Raw genomic sequence first — 17,322 nt, forward strand, 5'->3', positions numbered from 1 at the left:
CTACTCACTCCTGGCGTTCAGCTGGGGAAAGCCGTGGTCCGCGTGGGGAGGTTATAGCTAGAGAAGACGCCGCCATCATTGAAGAGAAGACTTCTACCCTCAGACGTACATTCTATAGATGGTGAGACGACTTAGTTCTGGCGGATAACAGTAAGTAGGTCGGCAACCTTCGGGTAACTTCGCGGATCTGTAGACGTGCTGTGGGGAGGAACTCTGTGACACTAGTCAGTACGAGTCACCCTTGGAGTTCAGCTGGATACATCCAGGCTCTGACAGCGGTCGGCACGGCGTGCGTGTGTTGAAGAAGTTTCTTCCGTTGTACATGGTGAGGCGACTTAGCTCTGACGAATAACAATAAGTGGGTCGGTAATCCTCAGGTAACTTCTGGTGACTTCTGACAATCGTCCCCTTATCGTCCGGGTTGGAGCTGGATTGTTACGTATGGTTTGCGGTCTCCGTGAGGGAAAAGTTGCCAACACTCTGCCGCGGTCAGGGCGCTGTCGACGGAAGGACGCACTCAATATACAAGTAAGAAGGAGGTGAAGACAAGACTTGGCTGTACGTACATTCGTGTTCGTCTCTCGCACGCACAGGTGTGGTATTAAACTTTAGACACCTGTTTGGACACGTGGAAAGCTCGCCACTAGTCATGGACGTGATGACAGGGTGGAAGACACAGTACAGGTGACAGGAGTCTTACAGGTGAGACGATTTTGCAATTAGACAGGTGTGTTATGGGGCAGGTGTGTTTTTGACAGGTGTGTTCATTAACACATGTGTTATCGCATAGGTGCAATTAGGAAAGGTGTGTTCTTTTGCAGATGTGCAGGTATATTATCAAACAGGTACGATTAGGATATGTGTGTTCTTGGACAGGTGTACTCTTGGACAGGTGTATTCTTGCAGGGATGTTTTCTCGGACCATCAAACCTGTAAGTACGTGTGTTTGACAGACGTTCTTTAAGACTCAAGTGCACGGAGCGGCCACGTTCGGGTGGGAACGAGTTGTCAGTGGCTTAGTCACGTTCCCAGGGATTGTCCCGTCAGGATTTTCCGAAATAAAATGGCATCATCCTGATGTATTATCTATGACAACAAACTTTGAAGAACCGCAGTCTTGTCTAAATACCTGTTATGTATCACATCAAACCGCACAACGCCGCTGGCACAAATATCATAAGTTCTTATACAGTGTTTAACGGTAATAGTATTATTTGCAGTGTGAAGCTTAAGGTTTGCATTGCTAGGCTCCAAACACACCCGAAAGTGCACCCCAACTGCATCGGCCTGTATAATAATCTGCTCTGATTTTGTCGCATTTTGTAAGATTTCCTACCTGTGCGCGTTTCTCCCTTTGCATCTGCAAATATCTAGTTGAACACTCTTTTCTGATGCAGTGTTTAAGTTCAGATGATGAGAGACACCGACAGAATGTGACATTTGACGCGCCCTCCCTCGGATGCACATGAAGTCAGTCCCGGCTGACCGAGTCATACCAGCCGCCCCACCCTAAATATTGTGCCAGTCAGTTCCTCACGGGCTACTGCAGCCCCTGCCCTAACTATTGTGCCCCGTACAACACGCGCTACTGATGCGCTAAACGGACCAAACGGGCCGTGCCGTCCGGTCAAGGATGTCTCACGATCGGGTTTCTGTCTAAGTAACTTAACGTTTACTCCAGTTCTCAATTGTCTAAAAGAATTACTCATGGGACCGAAGAATTCAACTATGGTCTATGTGGACAGTGGTAACGATAGACATGATGCGTAATGTTAATGTCAATTTGAAGACTTTTCTTTACGTTTACTCCAGTTCTCAGACAAAACTGCCCAAAATAATCTCTAAGGGAACCAGTAAGATCTGGTCCATCTGGTCATCATAGACAGGATTCTTGATGCGCGGGTCAATAGGAAGAATTACCAAAAAGGGGTCACATTGGCCAGGTGGTCGTTGTGTAGAAGTTACGGCGTACAGTTTTGACTGTATAATAACGTAACGTAGGTAGTGATGTATTAACGTTAACGTCAATTTCTGTTTGATTGTGTTACACCGTAACGTATGTAGTGATGTAATAAAGTCCATTTCTGTTTGACTGTATCATAACGTAACCTTAAGAGGGTAGTGATGTATCTAAGTCCATTTCTGAGTCCTGTTTTGTGCAGTTTTTCCGTTTGTTGGTCTGTACCGCTCAGTTAGCGCGCTAAACGAGCCGTGCTGCCCGGTCAGGGATGCCTCACGGCCGGCGAAGGTGCTTACGTTTCTGCCAGGCTGAGCATAGGTCTATTTGCTCGATTCATGCATAGAATGCCCCAAAAATGATTTTCATGATCTTTGTTGTTGTTTTCTTTGCAGTTAGCGATCTAGTAAAGAAATCGCCGACTTTAGAACTATATACATTATCCATGGGATGACGTTCCTAGTTTCGCTCAGTGCGTCCCACTGTCCAGAAAACTGGCATGACGTTATGTGGACAACAACCACGATTAAAAATTTTTTTTTAAAATCCTGGTTAGGGGCATAGCTTGGAACAGGAGAGATTTTATAAGTGTTTAAACGCCAGTCAGTGTGCCGGTGTCATGTTTCACCACGGTGGTGTCAGGTTTCCGCTGTTTGGACTGTAACTTGTGTAGAGGAGGTCATGTGTCACCGGAGAGCGATGACGTATGAATATTAAGGAGCTTTGCTTTTTTTCGGTACAAGCACAGGTTAACTTGTTCTAGTGTCGAAAAATTGTTGACGCCAACATGTGTTGTGCGAAGGAACGGTTTGTGTACGTTAACTTGCTGTCCTTTGCCTGAACTGTTGAAGCAGACAGTACGCGTATAAATATGTTGTTCAAGTCGTCCGATAGAGTATTTGAAGATAGCGGGTTTCACCCTACAATACAAGGAAAGAACGAGATGCAAACACCTGAATTCTAGAAGATTGTTCAAAGACTGGACAGAAAGTCGTTTTTGAGTGTTCTTTTCTGACCCGGTCCGTGCCAGCCTTGACACTTCTCTGCTGGTTCCACACGGCGGGTTCCCGGTGTTTATTTCGGGTTCCCGCAGCCCGGCGTGTCCTGACGGGAAAGACACGCTGTGGCTAGAATTATGCTAAGGTCACATTTCCAAAGCGGGGTCCGGTCGGACACCTTGTGGGAACGAAAAATATGATAGAAAAGGCAAAAAAAAAACACATAAAATAATTAACCCAAGTTATTTATTTATCTATTTATTAGGTTTAACCATATATTAAGTATTTTCTTGCTATGCATTTTTTTTCTTCGTTGTTACGGGCCCCGGCTTGGAACTGAGACCCTAAGCTAGCATTTGTGCTGGTGTTGGTCAAACCGTGGTTCCCTCGCTCTGCAACATTATCCCCATCCCGCAGCGGTTCCCAACCCCCGTACTGTTGACACTGCCGCACGCCATACATACTGCTTCTCTTCCAAACCCACAACTGCCGTGAAACCGTTTCCTTCTCCTTTAAGACCACAACTCCAGTACTAAAGGGACGTTTTCATAGCAGGCTCCGCCGACAAAAATAATGTTTGTATGTCTCAGAAAAAACAGCAATGTTAAAACTGTGGTCTCAGTTACAGCCTACCGTACGCGTAAGCAACGTCCAGAAACCGTCCCGAAATCAGATAGTTTACTGAATCCACAGCCTGTCGTCAAGTGCATCAAAGTAGAACATCATCGAAGGCGTCCCACCGTTTGGGCACACAGGAAATAGTTATAGCTTCAGTAACTTGACCAGCGCCTAATCGAAGCCTTTCAGGCGTTGTTTAGAGAATCTTGTGTTGAATAAAGTGTTGAACAAAAGTCGCGCAAACATGTCAGACCCGCGCGCTTTCTCTACTGCTCATGCGTGACTCTTGTACACCGGCCAGATCAAACTTGCTAAGACGTAAAGAAAGAAGAGACGTATTGAGAGATCCTTAAGGAGGTCAATAATTAAGGCGTAGATAAACAAGGAAAGTCGTAGGGAAGACGTAAACACGCCAATCTAAGACATCAACAAGGGGAAGCCGTTTTGAGGAATCATTAAGGACGTCAATTTTTAAGACGTAGATAAACAAAGGAATGTAGTACAGAACACCTAAGCACGACAATCTAAGACACAGACAAGGGCAAGACATTTTGAGAAATCCTTACAACAAAGAAAGCCTTGTAGATACGTGCCTACCGAAACACGCTGATCTAAGACACAAAGGCAAGTCGTTCTTGAGGTGCTCTTTAACACTTCTACACTTTTATACATTCTACACGTCAGTTAGACTTCTTAAGCATAGTTTGTAGAAGACTTACACAATGCAGACAGAAAACAGATCGTCCTTTTTACGTCATTCTGCCAACAGGGTGCATTACACTGCTCAGCGGAGCTTCCTCGAGTATCTGGGATTCGAGCCCCAAACCCTTTAATCCTTGTTGACCCGAACAAAGCACATAACATCACACCTGTCCTGCATACCTGCCCGCCCATAACCCCGCCCTCACCTGACGCACGTGAGTGTGAATACCTGCCCTGTCAGCCGCGGGTCGGTCCACCTGTAGTAAAGGTAAAGGTGATTCCACGGCCTTTTTGAGACCGTAGGGACAGTGGGTTGATCCCCACTATGTCTAAGGCACAGTATTGGAAGGCGGAGCCCAACCCTCTCCTTCCACCGCCTTCTACCTCCCCAACCGAATTCAGGTACCCATCTTTACACCAGGGTGGAGTGACGAAAGTCGTGTAAAGTGTCTTTACAAAAACGACTCCAACATGACGCCACCGCCTGAATACCGGGTTATACCAGGGTAGTGTGTGTCTGTCCAGTCCGTGTCAAAACAACCTATCTAAAGTTAGAATACTATACTACAAGCTAAATAAACCGTGAAAAGGCGGGACAATATAACACTAGGGAGGGCGCACTGCGCTGTACAAACAGGAACCACCCGGACAATACAGCACACGAGAAGGATGTCATATGCCATACGAACCTTACAGGTACCGGACAATACAGCACGGGAGAAGGCTGTCATATGCCATACGAACCTTACAGGTACCGGACAATGAAGCACGGGAGAAGCCTGTTGTAGGCAAATGATGAATGGATTTTCACAAATGTTGCATTTACCTTTGCTCAGGAATACGGCGATCACATTTCATCATACTTGCAATTTCATTTTTCAATTGCAACGTCCTTAAAGCCAACAACGTTAAAGAAGTCTCAAAAGCAGTGAAGGGAAGGTTGAAAATGGCTTCGATTCACAGTACGTTTTTTACTGGCATTAAGTAATTTTCCACCTACCAGGTTTCATTTTACGCCCGTTCTAGCAGATCTGTCCAAACAATTCGACGGCGCCATGCCGGATCTAAAGCTGGTGAATCCAGATCTAATTAAGGGATCATCCCGTAATCTCGTGTTGTTTCTCTGCCTTTCCCTTCCACAAATGATGCCAGAAAGCAGCTTCTTAGCATGGCAACAACACAGTTCGCCAGTCACATGGTCATACATGTACTTGCAGTTGAAAAGAACGCTGTAATTCAAAAGGAAGCTCATAGGAGACTGAAGACTTGACGGATTTTGTAATAATCAGAAGAACCTGTGCATAAATCTGGAATCTTTACGATCAAGTCATAACGTCTTGAGCTTCTCGAAAGACAAAGTCTCGGAGATAAGTGACTGCCCGGGCACCGATACCACGCAGCGTGCCGACGACGTTTTTGTTAGAAGAAGTCAGAGGCACACGACATAAAGCCAATAAGATCAGTTCATAACGTTTAGGCCATCGTCCTCACAAACCGACGCCACGTTTCGGAGGTAAGTGACCGCCGGGGCACCAACAGTGTAACAGGCCCGCCTTTTTCCTGGCTGTGGGCTCGGAATGTGGAATTGTATGATTGTTTTGACATAGACTGGCTGGACCCACACTACCGTAGTAAAACTCCTGTTCCAACTCACAATGCTGACCTTTACACGCACGTGCGTCAGGAATGGGCGTGGCTACAGGTGAGCAGGTGGGCAGAACAGGTGTGTCATAAGGTCAAAGTCACCAGGTAATGTAGGAGAGTATAGCAAGGACGCAATGCCGTAATCTCCAAACAGATCTACACGGGGCGCCGAAAATCGTATGTGCTAGCCAGAGAAGCTCCAGTCAGCTGGATAAGCTTATTTGGCTGACTGGAGCTTCTCTGGCTAGCATATACGATTTTCGGCGCCCCGTGTAGATCTGTTTGGAGATAAGCAATGTCGAGGGTCTCAGAAATCTGCAGATGCCGAGGTGCCAGCTCGAGCGCGGGTCATACCCATTCGACTGGACATACATTTCGATGCAATTTTCGTCAGAAGCTGAAGCTGAGAATGGCTGTGTCGTTAAACATATTTGTTAAGCAGCAATTCCAACGTCTGATTTCGGTATTTCAATTTTGAATTTTCGACACAGGCGCACTTGGCGCACGCGAAGCGCCTTCGAATCATTCAATGGAAGCCCGTGTGATGCGAGTAGTGTGATAACCCAAAATATCACCTGGTCCGGAACCCACTTATCGAAAATTATAACGGCCCAGGTTTGGCATAAAATGGCGTACTCCACCTTCCTCTCCCACATACGGGTCTGCAGCAAGTTGCGACAATCGTAAACGCCCCTTTTATTTCTTGACATTCCACAGAGTTTCAAAAGCTTCTTTATAAGACATTCCCTGATTTTCTAAAGCAACAACCATCTTTATTTCTTGATGTCGACATTCCACTTACTTTTCAAAGCCTTTCTTACATCATTCACCAATTTTCTGAAGCAACAACCATCTTTCTCTTTGCAGCTCCTGAAAATAAACACAGTTTGAACCGCAGGAGTAAATGAGCCGAAACATTCCGCAGTCCAAGCGTATAAAGAGAAGCTCGTGTTGAATAAAACGCTGAACAAAAGTCTAGCAAACCGGCGCGTTTCGACTCGCGGTCGGGAAGAAGACAAAAGATTCCCACTGCTGACTGTAAAAAGAGAAGCCTAGACGCTTTTAAATTCTTGTGCTGGCAAATCTAAGTTGTTTAGAAAAGCTGGTGTTAAAAGACCAAAAGTATATCCCTTCTTCTCATACGTGACTCTTAAACACCACAAGTCAAACTTTGTAAGAAGCAAGTTGTAAAGGCGCGCAAACATGTCAGCCCCGCGCGCTTACTCTACTGCCCATGCGTGACTCTTAAACACCACAAGTCAAACTTTCTACGAAGCAAGTTGTTTAGGTGCTTTTGGTGTTGAATAAAGTGTTGAACAAAAGTCGCGCAAACATGCCAGCCCCGCGCGCTTTCTCTACTGCTCATGCGTGACTCTTATACACCCGCCAGATCAAACTGTCTAAGACCCAAATAAAGGAGAGACGTTTGGAGAAATTCTGAATTCTTCCTAAGACCTATATAAACAAAAGAAGAGAACAGAATAGCCAAAGAAGCCAAGTTAAGACATAAACAAAGGAAAGCCGTTCTTAAGATGTTGTAAAACAAAGTTAGACAGGAAGGTCGTTGTGAAGATGTTTAAACTTCTTTGGTATCAATTGTAGAAAACGTCTTCATAGAGAAGTCCTGCAAACATGCCAACCCTACGCGCTTTGTCTACTGCCCATGCGCAAACCTGCCAACCCTTCGCGCTTTGTGCACTGCCCATGCGCAAACCTGCCAACCCTTCGCGCTTTGTCTACTGCCCATGCGCAAACGTGCCAACCTTGCGCACTTTGTCTACTGCTCATGCGTGACGGCTTCACATCAGCCAGGGCAAACTTTCTAAGATGTAAACAAGGAGAAAATCCTTAAGGAGGTCAATCGTAAAGCCGTAAGCAAATAATCTTACAAAACTAGTACTCCTGAAAGACGCAAACAAGGAAGGAACGCACAGAACGCCTTAAAGAGGCCAACCCAACTAAGACACAAAATGAAGGTGTGTAGAGGTCTTCAGACAGGACAATCCTGCTAAGGCAGAAGTCAAGTCGTACAAGTAATCTCACACAGGCCCAACAAAAGCTCATTAAAGAGGCCAATCCAACAAAGACGCAAACAAAGAAAGGCGTGTGGAACTCTTAAGACAGGACAATCCTGCTAAGACAAAATTGAAGTCGTAGAAACCTTCTTAAGTAGTCTTACACAGACACAACAAAAGAAGGTCGTTCAGAACTCCTTAAAAGGGCCAATCCAACAAAGACGAGAACAAAGGAGTGGCATGTGGAAGTCCTTAGACAGGGCAATGTCTCTAAGACGCTCTCTAAAGTCCTTAAGTATTCTTACAAGAACACGAACAAAGGAAGGTCAGACAGAGAGAGCTTCTTATGTGTTCTTAAGCATTAGTATTGGGATTCTTGAGACTAAACTGACGTCGATGTCTTCTGACTCTGTCCTAAGGAAAATGGAGCATGATATTTCTCTCACAGGTGGACCAAAACAGGAGGTGAAATGAAGAAAACAGTGTTCGTTGGTGCGTGGTGGTTATCAGGGTACTGGGTCTGGGTGGTCGCGGTTTCGAGTCCCACCTGCTCTGCTGACTGTGGTCGGTTTGATTCTTGACAAGGTACGCCCGCATATAGCGAGCCAGCAGCGGTCTCTAAACACTAAACAGTGCGCAGATCTGTACCCGACTCTCCCACTCTAAGACACGCGATATCGATTACACAAGTACATTTTAATTTTCTATCGATCAGGATTGATTAGATATTTCTACTAGTGTCCCTACCATCACCCTCATGTACTTTACACACTTCTTGCTTCATTGTATTTCAAAGTGAGAGGCTCAACATTATAAAATCTATTTCTTACACCATTTTGAATGTGTTATCCCAGCTCTACAAACATGTGTATGCTACACGATCCCGTTGATCGAGCCTGATGTCAGCTGTTTTATGCCTGACATGTTTGTGTTCTTAAAGACTTAGTGGCTCAGTTTGCCTCATTACAGGTCAGATCAGGAGTTGAATAAACAGTTCTCCCGAGAAAACTTCCAATGAAGTTATCTTGTATCTTGTATCAAGATTGTTGGTCTCTTCCACAGTCCTCCATGCTTTGGACTGTTACCAATATGAAAAGAAGTGCTAAAGAAATGTCGGCTAACCCCTCAGAAAGATTGTTCACCTTCTTTTGACCGATTTGAATGAATGGATTGAATGAATTCCCACTATTTATTTATCCCCCGGATGAGCCTGTCGTCTGTTTGGTTTTTAGGGATTCTGTAAACATGGCGGGTATTCCTGTACACTGTTCCGCGTCATGAATAGATGAACGGGGTTGCACTCGTGCCGACACAGGGGTACACGATATTAGAAACCATGTGACTATGGTACCCTATGACGTGTTCAGCGCCCGCCATGTTGGATGTGTGTCGTCACGAATGACGTCATCAGGCGTCCTATGTTAAAAGTCACGTTTCGGAAGGAAGTCATCAGTGAAAGAGTACCTATGAGTGTATCTAATGAATAATTTGCTCTTGCTCCGTACCGATACATTCTGAACCGTTGACAGTTGACTGAAATATTTTCAGAAAGCCAGGTTTAGTAAACTAAAAGATCGTCGATTGTTTACCTCAAGTCGTTCTGGGAACGACACCAGAGTACTTCTGTGTTTGGGGTTTTAAGAAAACAAGATTCGGCTGCTGTTGATGAAAGAGACGCGCGTTTACATACGTGTTGGTGATGGGTGATCAGACAATCGATATCTACCAAACCATGGCGTCTGTTGTGGTAAATCTCTCTTAGCCTTGGTAAGTAGCGCGGTATGATACCCTTTCAGCACACAGTTACCTGTACTGGACGTGCATGCGTTTACTCATAGGTATATCGATGGAGGTTGACTTACTTACTTAGACTTAGAAGCTCCCGCGTCGTGCGCCGCATGAGGCAGTCAGAAGACATCCAGGCAATAAGATATGCAAGTAACAGTTACAGTTACAGTTACGATCTGCCCAGACTCTCCCAGAAGATAAGGCACCGAAGGATGGCACTGTCTGGACACTGCGTCCGGCATACTGAGCTGACAGCCAGCCAGCTCATCCTCTGGGAGCCAACAGAGGGAAGGAGGAAAAGGGGCAGGAGACGCATAGCCCTCATTGACAATCTAAAAATGGGTGCTGGGCTCAGTGACATTTCAACAACAGAGCTGAGATCGCTAATGGAAGACCGGACTGAGTGGTGCAGAAGGACTCATTGTCTCCCGAGATGACATCACAGATGTCCTCGTTCAAGGGGGACAGTTACTCATCAAGCATCGGCTGGATAGGTGCGTGGAACGGTCGATCAAGCTTTTCTGAAGTGTTTGGACAAGTGACGGGCGAAAGGTGGTGGACACGCCAAAGTATTCCCTTTTTTTTGCCGAATTCTACGATCCATACTACTTCATGTACTTAGCATCCTGGTGGATGCAACATAAACGTATCGCATCTTGCATCAGGCCGCTCCTAAAAGTGACTCCCATACAGGTGCAATCACCGCCCGAATCGAATGCTTCCTTAGAAAACAGCTTCACTCTTCAGTAACGCGAGGAAGTAAGAGGAGAAAATACACAAACGCTCCACTTAGAAACAAACGACTGAAAAACATTTCAAAACGCCACACAAACTAGGACGACACAAACTAGTATATCTGCTTGGGGAAACAGACTTATAATCACTCACACATCCATTCAAAAGCGCCGCAACCGACCTGTTTGACACAGAGCAACGAATATCAGAGGTGAAAAACGAATCTTTCTATGCTCTGTTTGTTTCAGTCATACCTTAAGATTTGCATCATATTCCAATTGTGACGTCAATGGTTATATAAATCCAATTTAGGTCGCAGCGCGATCGATGTCTAGTTGGAATGGGGGCTTGTGTCAAAAGTTCACGACTTCTTCTCTTACACGAGAGAATGAGGGGCGGAGCGTTTGAGTGTTTACACATCACGAACAGCGACACCGGAGGCCATCTTCCATCCGTACCGCGACACCGGATCCCCCCGCCCGTCTGTGCCGCGACACCGGAACCGGTCCGCCCGACCGTGGAAGGAAAGGACCTCGGGCGAATCCGCTACAGAAATAGTTTCCCACAACACGCGGCATTGTTCCGATGGGATGGTTATACCCGAGGGCGGGGCGGGGGGCTTGGTAGGGCAGCGTTAGGAGAGGGTCTGCATGGGGGGTTCCGACAACGCTTTGCGCTGAATTCAGAAGAAACTTCTACGTATCACGCTAAAATCATGATCAACGAAGGTAATAACGTAAAATTTGGTCGCCTCCCTACGAAATACGTAAATACGTGAAGGATATGACTTTCCCTATGCATTACGGGGAATAGAAATAGGCTGCCTATACGCCTTACGAGCATGCAGACCCTCATAGGTGTTTGTCAAAGTCGTCGTAAGGCAGATTTAAGTAGCCGACGGTTTGGGCCAAGCCGTGGATGTTGCATGCAGAATCCAGCTGTATTGTGACGAAAAAGGTTGCCGTGGATCCTTGTGGACGTTGGGTTATGTCAAAGACTACTGCCGAGCCTTCAACAAGAAACGAATCGCCCTTAAAGAACAAAGTTGTAGAGCGAACTACGTACCGACAACCTTGCGTGAGTACTGCTTTTTAACTACATTATCCATTAAGAATGCTAGATATTTTGTGTTGGGTCGTGTGCGTATTGAGAGAACTATTAGCACGTTCGCGAAGTTAAACATGTTTGCAACAAACATGAGAGGTAGAGACATTTGCAGATAAACTTTAAAATCAGACGTCATAGAGGTGGATTATTTCTACCACTTTCCATTTTTTCACTTCAAAAATGTCTTGTTGAAACGAAACATGCTACAATGACTTTGTAACACATACGCTTATTTAACCACTATGCTTATTTAATACCTGCCCTAACACGCCTGGTACAATATGCCACGTAGTAGTTTGATAACGACGGTTTAGATATATCTCCTTCCTACAGTTGCAATGGAACGTAGCCTGGTACTGCGTACTCAAACGTTTATTACCAACTTTTCTGCCACAGGAAACAAAGCAAGTGATGACAAAACGTGATAAACTCTAAACTACACAAACCACCAGAGCTGTTTAAATCGTGCCTTTGTTGTGGGTGAAGACTAAATGTAATGTGAACACGTTATGTAAACAGTCGACAAAAGAACAAGCTACATAATATACCCGACTCGATCATTGAGCAGTTTTTATGTTTCAAAAAGGCTTGTGGAATTTGCTTACATTTATGGGCTGGAGGCTTAGTGCGTTTAGTATGTGGTAACTCTAAGCTGGAAGACATTGATGACTAATCATTTATATCCTCTTCGTCTCCGAAGAGACGTGAGGCCATGACGTTTTTCCTTCCATCTAGGTCTGCCCGGTACGAGTTTAGTCATATTCAAAGCACCCATTGTCTTCTTGCATACCGCACTACATACGACAAACATACAGGTTTGTACAGTCATATATATACCACTATACTTACACTAAAACATATTGCTCGCAGTCCTCAAGTTTTTAACTCAAGACATCTTGTGTGCGCGGAGGAATTTTGCAAGACGTGACGTCGGTAATGGACGGAACGTAAGACGTAAAGTCGCTACTTAAGTGGAACGGACGTTTCTTCTCTTGTGTCCCTTAAAATGTCGAGCTTTCATCGGTAAAATCTGACCCCAGACGGAGTCTTTGTTTACTGATGTTTTTTCTGCCGTTTGCGGTCAGCTGCAAACTTGACCAGTCACCAAGATGGCGGAATTCTGAACGCCTCGGCTTCGGTGACGGTTTCTAATGTTTTGTTAATGGTTCGTGTCGGACTTTTCTGTTCGGGACCTCTCCGTGAAAACTCAACCTTAATACCGGTGTCGCGCTAAATACCTGCAACGCCAGATTTTGGCTCCACGCAGTTATGTGGAGTCTAGGATTAGGGTGATACGGTTATCGTATATTGTCTCCCCAATGACCTGCGGGTCAAGGGACTAGGTAGGTAGTAGGTTAGGGCAGAGCTGGGGTAAATATGGGCAGAAATTTGACATGACACCGGCGGTAGGCCACCATAGGTTTGCAGGGGTTCGACTAAAAGCATGCGTGAAATGCCGTCATAGACTTGCCTGGCCTGTTGTCAAAGACCTTGCAAAGAACTTACTAGCGCAGCGAAATGTCGCCTGTACGGTATCTGACTCTGTATCGCTAAACACTGAATGACATTTTATACAACAAACCATGGCCAGTTCTGCACTTGGGTTTGCAATGCGCACGTTAGAGCATGCTCGCTTTGACATCGTATAAAATTTGCAAAGTGGTTACCAGCGCGGTAAAATGTATCTGTTTAGAACCGTAAACACCAAATGGCATTGTTTATCCAGCACGCGTTCTGTACTTAGAGTTAGTAAGAGGCGTAATGTAGTACCTGTGTGCTTGTTAAGGAGCTGTTGCTCAAAGGTGTGCCATGCCCTTAGCCTGAGTGTCATCCTGTTTAGTTCCAGGCTGAACCTTAACCTTATTCTGTGACGGTAGAGCCTGGAACTAAACAGGCTACCATTCCCTCTGCGGTCACCCATTTCTATTGACACCGAATCTCCCGTTCATTCTGCATCAGTTCCCCGTGACAAGGGCCAGGCATATGGTCTGTTTCTAGTCCAACGACCCTTCAGTCAGTTTCTGTAAGCCTTAGAACTTCTTTAAGCTGTGTTTCTAATTCTCTTCAACCCCATAATCTTTAGTTTACGGTTAAACCCAGAATTCTGTAACCCCTTCAAGTAGCTTGCAGGTTAGTGTAACGCCCTTGATGTCTGCTGTGATAGCGTCCTCCGTCTGAATAGTCTAACAAAAGTTAAATGTCCGTTTCCGTGTTGTGACTAAACACAGTCACATTCCGACGCGGCGGGCGCGAACCGCCGTACTTTCTCTCGCTCTCCGCTCGACTAACAGATCATAATACATTACGTCATCAGGGAAACGTCCACCCCAAGGTGTCGTCTGCCGTTGCCATGGTAACACCTGGGCCAGTGACTCTACCTGACGTAACGGCCAGGTGTGGCAGGTGGAGTTTCATGATCACCTGTGGAAAGTGGAACGTATATCTTACTTGTACTGAAAAACTTAAAGACATTTCCGTTGGCCTTGACGCGAAAGAAAGACGATAAGTACAGCATAAATGTGACGCTGTCACGTTTATGCACCAGATACGATATCACTTTACAGTGTGACGTCATTAGTCAACTATCAGTTTAAACCAGTTTAATCTCGTTCAAACCCCACGTCTAAAACTGAACCACAAACCCAAAAGCAGCAGATCTCCTCTAAAATCTACGTTCAATTTCGGCGCATCCTTCACCCAAAACAGGCAATGTATGTGGGGAGAGCCACTGTTCTGGAATTCAGTCCGTGTAAACGTTTCTACAACCTCTCCGACTGGTTGTTGCGAAGATTGAATGAGGTGTTTGAAAATCAGGTTGACTCTATGATCGAACATGCGCGTCTAAGGATACTGTGTTTACAGATAAATCAAAAGCCTTTTTTTGTGATAAACACAGAATAAGGACGTCGACCCGTGACTTCGCCATCATGCCAACTATTTGGTGGTGCGTAATTTTCCCAATCGACCAAAGCATCAAGAATCCTGTCTGTGTTGTTTACTACTGTTATCTACCGCCATTCTCTTCACGTCCCTGGAGTGGACACAGTTGTGTCGTATTAGAGTAACGGTTAAGGTGTTTGGCCGAGAACCCAGATGACCTATATAGGTTCGAATCCTCTGAAATGCCACCGACGTTGTGCCATTGGGAAACTTGCATTTGACACAATTTTCCCCACTTCACTCAGGTGGAAAAATAAGTACCTGACTTCGGTTGGGAAGGTAAAAGTTGGTGGAAGAAGAGGATTGGCTCCGCATTCGAATACCGTGTCTATAGACACAATAGATAACAACCCACTGCCCCGAAGGTCTGAAAAAGGGCCATTGAACTTTCCTCGCGTACCTACCATTTTTGAGAGGTTGCTATTATGTTTTAGACTGTACTCGAGGCGAAAATGATTCGGTGTGTGCTACGCCGGTTGTATATCGCATCTACAGGTGCGTCTCCGTGACCCTGTGACCCGATGACGCACACCCACAGACCCGCGGACGAACCCAAAGCGTCCGTGACCTTGAAATGTGGCTCGTTTTGAAGGTTCAACACAGGGCGCGGGAACTATCACAAGCCTGAAATAACGTCCGGCAGGTCACCAGAACCAATCGATAAAGAGGAGCTGAACTTAACCTTGAAAAGCTTACGATACTGCCGCTTCCTAACGCCCCTTAATGACGTCATATAATCTGTAAGTCAAGTAGCAGTCAGCATGGCGCGAGTTTCAAACGGCGGGAGAGCCCTGAACCATGATGGACGTTTGTAACACTAGTGAGAACCTGACTTAGGGGTATATATAGCATAGAATAGTAGGCTTTTTTATGTTAAGTTGTGCCCCCATTTTCATCCTAGTTCAGATGTGGTTTTGTTCCAGTTGCAGATACAGGCCCGTGTCGGTAGGTGGCGTAATGCCACCAGCCCTGCTGCGAGACTCGACCATCCGGGGCAACTGGGCCATCTTCTCAAGGTACGCCAGGGGGCGCTAATACACAGCTATTACTGTCAAAGTATAAATGTACTTTAGGCTACCACTACTGATGTCAGTGTAACGCAAAGTCCGCTGTCCGGGGCTATAATGGCCCCTCTCCGTTAGGGGGGAACTCAATAGTATTCTTAATGTGCAGAATTCCAGGAATTGCAGAGACACGTCCGGGCATGCGTATATTTTCCGATCACATGTGCATTGTATAAAGGGATCCAAAATTCTACACAAGTGATCACTTTTTTTGTTTTTGGATAATTTGTGTATTGTACATAGAGAAACTATCTCTCGTCTTCTCCAATAAACAATGACCAGTGATCAATATTAATCTTTTTTTTCTCCTTGAAGATTTCTTGGAAAACCGGAAGAAAAGGAAAACTTGGTGTCTAAGAAGAAAAAGAAGAAGAAGAATCAAGACACAGCACAGGACGACTCAGAACCACGTGATCGTAACTTAAGAAACGATTTACTACAAGACGAAGAAGATGGAGGAGGCCGTAAGAGACAATGGCGGTGTCCGAACACCTGCACCTGCTGCTCCGGAAGTATGCGTTACGTCATTTCCGTTATGGCGTCACTCGGGTTCGTCATCAGTTTCGGCATGCGGTGCAACCTGGGAGTTTCCATCATCAAGATGTTAGAGAACACGACCAAGGCGGAGGAGGCAGACGTCAATGGAACGTCTTCGCTTGTATTCATTTCCGTAAGTAAGATGTCTAAAGAAACAACGCCTTAGCTACATCTTGTACTCATGTCAGAAATAAGTGCCTCTTGATGCAACACTAAGTAACGTTTGAATTAGAGAACACCACCAAGGCAAAGGAGGCAGACGTTCACAACATGCCAACATTTCCAAAGAAAAAGGCTGTTTCAGTTTTAAAAAAAGCTGGCTCAAAATAGACCCTCAGTGCACTTGCGTCAAGCTTATGACCTTTGCCCTTTTCTTACAGGTTCCGGAGTTTGACTGGCAGCCCGAGACAGTGGGCGTGGTCAGCAGCGCGTTTCTATGGGGATACCTGTGCACGCAGGTGCCCGGAGGCTACCTGGCCGCAAGATACCCTGCCAACAGGTGAAAAAAGCAAACTAACAAACAAGCAAGTACTTAAGCTAGGAATTCTAGGAAGCTTTAGGCTAGCGATAGGGTCTGGGGTTCCAAAAGATGATTTAAGACACACCTGGCTTTACTTCCAGAGGCCAAGTCTTACTTTTGATTTTTCTGTCAATCTTCTATTTGTGTCTCTGTGTTTGATTCAACGATTTACAACAAACAAAATGCAGTGCCATGCACACTCAGTGTAACCTGGCCGCCTTGCGGGTGCTGTGGGAACAAGGGACTCAGTAGCAAGTAACATATGTACATGTTGTTTACCCCTTAACCTCCTTGCCCCCAAAGAGTGTGCGGCGTCGCGCTGTTCACGTTGTGTATCCCCGCGCGGGAATCGGCGCGGGTGGGGTGGGGCGTGGTTGGGGGTCGGGGGGGGGGGGGGCTGGCCACCGTGCGGGTGCTGTTGGTACTGCAGCGCTATCAGACACAAAGGTACAGACAGTAACTTGTGTTTTGTCCCCCGACAGAGTGTTCGGAGTGGCGCTGTTCACTACCTGCATCCTGAACCTGTTCCTGCCCGTGTGTGCGCGCGTGGGGTGGGGGGCGCTGGCCGCCGTGCGGGTGCTATAAGAACTGCAGGTTTATAACGTCTGTTGTTTCCCCACAGAGTGTTCGGAGTGGCGCTGTTCACTACTTGCATCCTGAACCTGTTCCTGCCCGTGTGTGCGCGCGTGGGGTGGGG

At 46.0% G+C, this 17,322-nt stretch overlaps 1 protein-coding gene across 1 annotated transcript; it reads left to right on the top strand.

Moving 5' to 3' along the window:
• Positions 1 to 157: 157 nt before the first annotated feature.
• Positions 158 to 16,271, top strand: LOC136424530 (vesicular glutamate transporter 2.1-like). Its single transcript, XM_066413145.1, has 3 exons — positions 158 to 702; positions 15,428 to 15,520; positions 15,884 to 16,271. The coding sequence occupies exons 2-3, from the start codon at positions 15,462 to 15,464 to the stop codon at positions 16,269 to 16,271; spliced, it is 447 nt and encodes a 148-aa protein (XP_066269242.1). The 5' UTR covers positions 158 to 702; positions 15,428 to 15,461.
• The last annotated feature ends 1,051 nt before the right edge of the window (positions 16,272 to 17,322 follow it).

The sequence above is a fragment of the Branchiostoma lanceolatum genome, chromosome 18, assembly GCF_035083965.1.
Source record: "Branchiostoma lanceolatum isolate klBraLanc5 chromosome 18, klBraLanc5.hap2, whole genome shotgun sequence".
In the NCBI taxonomy this organism is placed as follows: Eukaryota; Metazoa; Chordata; class Leptocardii; order Amphioxiformes; family Branchiostomatidae; genus Branchiostoma; species Branchiostoma lanceolatum.

What these genes read in the sequence shown, in the direction of transcription:
- LOC136424530 (XM_066413145.1), top strand. Translation starts at nt 15,462, where the DNA reads ATGCCACCAGCCCTGCTGCGAGACTCGACCATCCGGGGCAACTGGGCC. An exon ending in AACTGGGCCATCTTCTCAAG is followed by an intron (nt 15,521 to 15,883) that starts GTACGCCAGGGG and finishes TTCTCCTTGAAG; the next exon opens with ATTTCTTGGAAAACCGGAAG.